The 8,241-nt window shown below is 39.7% G+C and overlaps 2 protein-coding genes across 2 annotated transcripts in view; one reads left to right on the forward strand and one right to left on the reverse strand.

The window, feature by feature from the left end:
- The window catches only part of LOC107636844 (pentatricopeptide repeat-containing protein At5g61370, mitochondrial-like), a 5,437-nt gene extending 5,132 nt beyond the window's left edge, over positions 1-305 (reverse strand). Inside the window, exon 1 of the mRNA XM_021122540.1 lies at positions 66-305. Within this exon, the coding sequence (XP_020978199.1) occupies positions 66-305 (240 nt within the window). The remainder of the gene's footprint in view (positions 1-65) is intronic.
- Positions 4,696-5,382, forward strand: LOC107636843. The gene has a single exon (XM_016340317.1). It carries the CDS (start codon positions 4,696-4,698, stop codon positions 5,380-5,382), a length of 687 nt encoding a protein of 228 aa, XP_016195803.1.

An 8,241-nucleotide genomic window follows, 5' to 3' on the forward strand; every position in this document is an offset into this window, starting at 1 on the left:
TAAAGGATACTTCTCTATATGCAAAGCATTGTGCCTGCAATCTTGTCTTTGTGATGCCAAACTACCCCTTCAGCCCTCTTAGGATGCCCTCTAGAACAGAGAGCATTAATGATTGTAGTAATTGTGAATTTATCTATAGAGCACTTGTACTTGTCCAAATTCTTAAAAATACCCAATGCCTCATATTCTTTTCCCAATTTGACCAAAGTCTCGGCTACAAGACCAAAAGTCTCGGCTACAAAACCAAAAGTCTCGGCATCCATAACTCGACCCTCCTTCTTCAAGTCTCCAATCAAGATATCCATCGCTGTGTAGTCTTTTTTTCTGTTTAAACTCAAAGAGCTTAGTTATAATCTTTATCTTCTAACTTACAACTCAAATTCTTACTAGACCATAAGAAAAACCTGAGCAATCTCCTAGTATGTGCCTCATGCTTACAAGAATCAATAGCCTGAGTTACAAGAGATGAAGTCAAAGAATCTCTATACTTATTCAGACTAAACTCCAATTCATCTAACCCACCAACAGTGCTTGTAACAACAATGCGCAACTTTTGCAACTAGAGAAGTAACGGTGTTGATATTGGGGGCAGTGTGGAATAAAGTGAGATTGAAACTCTCATAATTTGACCCAAAGGGCATTTGCAAGCAGAGTTGAGCAAGACATTCATGCCGAATTTGATTTGAGCAATTCTTCAAACACATTATGAACATCAGTTGTAACTCGAAATCTTCATATCAAGCACAAGGGAAGGTTAGCGGAAAAGTATGTGACTTGTTACTTTGGTATCCATCACATCCAAGTTATTCGTGGAATCAGATGTTTCTAAGCTTTAGGAAAAGTTATTCGTCTCCGTTCACGCTTCCTCATTGGTTGAGGCAGAGAATAGTGGAATTGCCATCCAAGCATGCTGAAATCACGGAATCGAGCCACTTCCACCTCAAAAAGGGAAGAAAGCGGAGCCTATTGGTGCCGTTTAATTTGTCCTCGCCATTGAGGTAGTCCTCGGAGTTCATGAAATCCTCTAGTACCACTCCAACTTGGACTCGTGGTCGGCAGGATGTGGTTAACGTGAAGTAAGGATGGTTGTGTGCGGCGGAGATGCTTTACCTCACACGCTTGTCATCATGTCGCCACTCGATCTGACCAATGAGGGGGTTGAGGCATAGTAATTATAACTGAACTGGTAATTGACCCGGTAATACAACTGGGTCATTGATTCAACCGGTTGACCCAATTACAATTAAATGTAAATATAAAATTACAAAAAATAGCTTAAAATTAAAAATTCAAAAGCATGTCTTTACAAACACATTAATAACAATCAAGTATCAAAATTCTAGGGAAAAACACAGAAAAATAAATCAATAAGTTAATGATAAACAAACTAATTAAAAACTAAATTCAACTAATTATACCAAATTAATACTGCATATGTAAGAATCAAATCCATCAATAATAAGGCTCAAATCTATTCTTCCAGCAACAAATTCAGCTCATTGATGATTTTCAACATCAAACTCGACTAAGATAATTTTCAGAAACAAAAACTTCAACTCCAAAGATAATTTACAGTAATAAAAAAATTTGGCTAACCGATTATTTCAGCATGACAGCAACAAATTCAACTTTCAGTGATGATAATCAGCAACAAACTCAACTCAACAAACTAACGTGGAAGAAGGGGCAAAGCCTGGCGTTAGTGGTGGTGTTAATGCCACTAACGCCATCGAGGTAAAGAATGAGTGGCGTTAGTCGCCACGTTAGTGCCACTAACGCCAGGAGTAACGTGAATTCAAGGGATTTTGGGACGTTAGTGCCCACAGTATCACTAACGTCTTCGAGCCAGGAATTTACACATCACGTTATTCACACTAATGGCCTAACTAACGTGACTACTGCCTAACTTAAACTCCTCCAGCAAGCTGAGCAAAGCCCAATATGTTTGTTAGCTGCTTCAAATAAGGCCAAGTGCCCACATCCAGATACTTGCAGACTCAACTGAGGATCAAAGAATTAGTATATATAGGAGTAGTTTTGAACTAGAAAGGGGATTGGAACCTGGAAGGGATCCAGGAGCGTAAGCACTCACAATTTACTTTTCTCTGTACTCAATTTACTTTCTGATACACTTTACATTTTCAATTCCATTTCCCAGAGCCTTGATCAACTAAACCCCACTTCATTGGGGGAGGGAGCTCTGTTGTAATTCAATGGATCAATCATAGTTCTTATTATTCTTCTATTCATTCTCTTTGATTTGCTTGAAAGCTTTCGATCTTCATCCAATTGAGCAATTGTCTTGGAAGAGAAATTGTTCATACTTGGATTTCCTCGAAACCTTGGAAGAGGAATGAGAAAATCATGCTAGAAACGCTTTCTCATGTTGGACTAGATTGGGGGTTGGATGGATATAGTGACATATAATTCTCCCAATACTTTGATCTAGAAAGACATGTGGTATAATCAGTGATCATACTTCATCTCTTCCCATGAGAAATTAGATCAAGAAATTGGGCAATTGTTCAAGCTTAGAGAGATTGAATTGCCAAGGAATTGGGATTCAATCACCTAAGATTGCTAAGAGATCAATGAGTTGCATGGATTGAGGAAGAGATAAGAATGAACTTGATCCGGAGAATGCAACATCTCTGGAACCCAATGAGCTTTCCCATTCTTATCTTCCCATTCTCTATATTTTGTTGTTTACTTTGATATTCATCATCCCCATCCCCATTTACCTTTCTGCAATTTACTTTCTGTGATTTACTTTCTGCAATTTACATTCAGCTATTTACTTTTCCGTCATTTACATTTCTTGCTATTTATGTTTTCCGCCATTTAAATTCTACAATTCTCAATTCAATTCTGTTTAGTTCAACTAGACCATTCCTCTTATTAAAGTTGCTCAACCAATCAATCCATGTGGGATTCGACCTCACTCTACTGTGAGTTTTTACTTGACGATAAATTCAGTGTACTTGCCGAAGGGAATTTGTTGAGAGACAGATTTCCCGTGATCAAGTTTATGGTGCCGTTGCCGGGGATTGATTTTGCATTGACAATTATTAAATAAGAGGATAACTAGATTGAATACTTTTCTTTTCTTTTGTTGTTTAGTTTAATTTCAGTTTGTTTACTTTCATTTTCAGCAATTTCAATTGTCTTTCATTGTCTATTTACATACTTGCACACTAATCCACTAACTATTTGACCAATTGCACCAATCACTCTAACCACAATTCTTAACAAGAGTGATTCCTTTACTTGTTCTTTTTTATTTATTTTGCTGAGTGTATGACAGGTAGAAGAGGAGGAGTTTCAACCTGTTTTGATAGTGAACTTGAGAAGATCTTCCTTAGACTAAGGAAGAAAGCAAGAGGTAAAGGAATAGCTAGTGAGGAAGAGGTAGAAGAAGATCTAGACATCACCATGGAGGAAGAAGTATACAATCATGTTGGAGAGCGTGCTGGTAATCATGTTGGGCAGGAGAGAAGAGTTTTAGGCTCTTTCATCAACCCAAACCCAGAAAATTGTGGAAGTAGTATCCTAAAACCAACCATCCATGCCAACAACTTTGAGCTAAAACCTCAGCTCATCACCCTGGTTCAAAACAATTGTTCATTTGGAGGAAGTACCTAAGAAGATCCCAACCAACATCTAACCACATTCCTGAGAATCTGTGACACTGTGAAAGCCAATGGTATTCATCCAGACACCTATAGACTACTTTTGTTTCCCTTTTCTCTTAGGGACAAGGCATCTAAGTGGCTTGAATCCTTTCCTAAGGAGAGTCTTACCACCTGGGAGGATGTTGTCAACAAGTTTCTAACAAAGTTTTACCCTCCACAGAGGATAATCAAGTTAAGAACGGAGGTGTAAACCTTCAGAAAGCTAGATAGAGAAACTTTGTATAAATCATGGGAAAGATATAAGGAGCTAATAAGAAGATGTCCCCCTGATATGTTCAATGAATGGGTGCAGCTGCACATTTTCTATGAAGGTCTCTCTAGAGAAGCAAAGAAGGCCCTGGACCACTCTTCAGGAGGCTCTCTCAATACCAAAAAGACCATAGAAGAGGCCATAGATATCATTGAAACAGTGGCTAATAATGAGTACTTCTATGTCTCAGAACGGAGCACCAACAGAGGAGTAATGGAGTTGAGCCATATGGATGCATTGCTTGCTTAGAACAAGTTGATTACCAAGCAATTGGCAGATCTCACTAAGCAGATGGAGAGAAATCAGGTTGCAGTAGTCAATACTCAACCACTAGCTCAAGAAGGGGTGAACACAGAGGAAAGAGGTGATTGGGAACAAGCCAATTATGTTGGAAACTCATCAAGACAACCCTATGATCCACACTCTAAAACCTACAATTCTGGTTGGAAGAATCACCCAAACTTTGGGTGGAGAAGCCAGCAAACCCAAACCTAAGACCATAGGCCTCAAAACTCCAACCATTACAACAATTCCACTTACCAACACCCCAACTAAAGACCATATCAAACCCCACATAACACTTCCTTCCATTCTCCATACCAAACACAAAACATCCATCCTCAACCTCCACTTTCTAACCTACCATCACAATCATCATCTGAGGATAGAATCTCTCGAATTGAGGCTTTGCTTGAAGAACTTTGCAAGGAGTTTAAGGACAGCAAGGCATTCAAGGAGGAAGTAAGATCCAATATGCAAAACCAAAGAGCTGCCATCAAGAAACTTGAATCCCAAGTAGGATATCTTTCTCAGAAAATTCCTAAACCCACAGACAGCTTCCTAAGTGACACTGAGAAGAATCCAAGAGGAGAAACAAAGAATGTGAGATGGGAGGAATGTAAGGCAATCACTCTAAGGAGTGAAAAGATCTTGGAGGAAGAAGTTATCCGGCCAACAGAGCACAACCAAAGGCCCCCAAGGGAGAATTTAGAAGAGCCAGAACAAGGGAATAACCTTGCACAGAAGGGGGATCTAATGGAGAAGAAAGTCTTGAAACCTTATGTGCCACAAGCACCATTCCCTCAAAGGCTCAAGGGTAGTGCTAAAGAGAAGAAGTATTCTAGCTTTCTAGATATATTTAAATCTATCCATGTCAGCATTCCCTTCATTGAAGCCTGCCAACAAATGCCTTCATATATCAAAGTCATAAAAGAATTGCTAACCAAGAAAAATCCATTGAAGGGTGAGCAGATAGTAGTGATGACTAAAGAGTGCAGTGCCCTTATCCAGAAGGATTTACCTACAAAGAAGAAGGACCTAGAGAATTTCCATATCCCTTGTGCTATAGGGGATACAATGATTGACAGAGGGTTTTGTGATCTTGGAGCGAGTATAAACTTAATGCCCCTGTCTCTGATGAGGAAGCTGCAAATCAATTAGTTGAAATCCACAAACATAATCCTTCAATTGGCTAACAAAACCCAGAAACAAGCACTAGGAGTGGTAGAAAATGTGCTGGTGAAGGTAGGGAGGTACTTTCTCCCTACAGACTTTGTTATTCTTGAGATGGAAGAAAGCTATCTTCATCCAATCATTCTGGGGAGACCATTCTTAGCTACAGCCAAAGCACTCATAAATGTTGAGAAAGGGGAGCTAATGTTGAGAATACATGATGAACAACTGATATTTCATGTCTTCAAACCATCACATGATTCTGAACAAGAAAACAGAGGCCTGAAGGATGATCAAGAGGAAGTAAGCAGTAAATTACAAGCAGAGCCTCTGAAGGCATCTTTGGAGGAAAAACAAGAAATCCAAGTGGCACAACAATCTAAAAGATCCAAGGAGGAGCTGGAACCACAAGATTCAAAAGGGACAATCAACAAGGACCCTCCTGATACAAAAATCACTGAAGCACCACTTGAAGAAGAAAAGATATTTGAGAAGAAGGTGCCAAGAGGGTGGAAAAATAAGAAAATCCCTACAGAGGACTTCTCTCCAGGGGATAGAGTGATATCAATTCACCACCCACTAATCCCACCTCATTTTCCTATAATCCCATCTCAGCTATCTCAAGTGTACACAATCAATAGAATCCTCTCCTTGGAGCATGTAGAAATTCTCAAAGAAGAAAATGGAGATAGATTCACTATGAGAGGGGAGGATCTGAGGCACTATGTGTAACACCCTAATTAGCCTAAGCTTTACCTCGCGTCATAAAGCAAATGTTAATCAGAGATTACAACAGTTCTAAGCTCATACATATAATATATATAGAAAGAATAGTATAATCTAGAAGCCCGATGAAGGATATAGCTTAAAAATAGGATTTGAAAAGTGGAAAATGTACTAGCGTAGCTACTAACTTGAAGCGCAAGAAACAAAGGTGATATAGTAAAAGATAAGTATATAATATCATAAGAAACTAGCCACAACTAGCGGAGTTTAAGCCGGCTAGCCATATACAGATATACAGAACCAGACAGTAAAAACAACTTATACAAGTTTTGTTCTCTCAAATACAAGCCTCTAGGCAAAACAAAATACAAAAGTGAGAGACATTTACAAAATAAACCACAAAGACTAAAAAAGAAGTCCAGATCCTCCGCTCTTGTCACCAACCAAGAACTCACCGAGGTGGGTTGCGACCTGCATCTGAAAAATACAACAGAAATATAGTATGAAAATCAGAGGTTTTCAGTATGGTAACAGTGCCCAGTGATGTAGAATATAAGACCCTGGAACGCCAAAGGCAATCCTAAGCTCCATATCCATCACAAGATTTCAAACTTAAAGCATTCTAAAACAAATAAGCATAATCGTAAACCTTAACATAACTTAAAACCTTAGCATATACAATGGGTAATCTAACTTAGGGAATTTCTACTCTAACCAACACCGCTGTCCCACAGCCTTCACCAACCGATCCTCCATGTGATCCCATTGCCACCACCTTCCAAACCTCCTCAATCCCAGTAGAAAACACAGATAATATACAATACAAGTAAAACACAAGTATTGACATATAAGGTAATTAATTCAAATAGCAATTAGGCATGTTATACAAATAGACAAGCCATTACAAGTAAACAAAGCATACAAATAGATAGAAAATGCATATGTTGAATGCCTGCCCTACTGGCTGTGATATCACATTGTCAGTTCAACTGCCAACCCGACATATCTCCATGGAGACATCGCCCTTCGAAATTCTCATATGGGAACTCCCGATATATAGTGCTCGGATCACTGTCCAGGTACCGGCTCCTGCACGCTCTATAGATCCAAAGGGATGCGAGCAGGATACTCTTGCCACAGACCTCACATCTCAACGCAAGCAGGATGAACCACCACCCTTACGCCGCCGCTGCTACCTCGACAGGCGGGATCCAACTGCTGTCCCTGCCGGGTGCATAGCATCTCATAATCTCAATATAAAACAATGGTACAGTTTTTTTTTTCAGAAAATAGTTTCAATACTTCAGTGACTCTTCATCACACATTCGAGTCCTCGACTCATCTCAACCACCACCGATTCACATTTCCAATTACGAACTCAATGATCCCTCAGGGCCCATCTCATACATCAACGTTCATCACATACCATCACACCATCCTCAGCACGACAGAAACCTAGGTTTCCGTTTTCTAAGTTTTCCAAATAATATCATCTAAAATCCCTACATTCTTTTCCCAATGTTGTAAAGGTCTAAAACTAGGTCCAAGAATCCTAAAATGGTGTTATAAAAGCTTGCAATCTTATTGGGAAGGTGAAATAGTTGAAAACAAAGTTAAATTTGAGAAATAGGGCGTGCGCGGCCGCCCAAGGGTGTGCGTGGGCACGCTCTGGAAGATTTTGAAAGTGTGCGTACGCCCAGGGGTGTGCGTACGCACAGGTACTAAAATTTATAAAATCTGTTCACTCGCACAACCTGTGCCAGTGCCCCCAACAGATTGGCCTCCCTAATGTGTGCGTGTGCACAGGTGCGTGCGTCCGCACAGGTTGCAATTTATCATTGGTGTGTGCTCGCACCAGCTGTGCTAGCGCTACAAGCAGATTGCCTATCTTTGCATGTGCAGACGCACAGGTCTGTGCGTGCGCACAGATCAACATTTTCGCAGAGGTGTGCGTGCGCACACGACTGTGCGTGCACACATACCAGAAAATACAAAATTCTGCAACTCTACAAAATTTCAGATTTTCAACACCAACTTTGAATGATCATAACTTCCTCTACAAAATTCCAATTTTCACAAACTTTACATCAATTAAAAGAATTTTCAAAGATCTTTAATTCT

The sequence above is a fragment of the Arachis ipaensis genome, chromosome B04 (genome assembly GCF_000816755.2).
Source record: "Arachis ipaensis cultivar K30076 chromosome B04, Araip1.1, whole genome shotgun sequence".
NCBI lineage: Eukaryota > Viridiplantae > Streptophyta > Magnoliopsida > Fabales > Fabaceae > Arachis > Arachis ipaensis.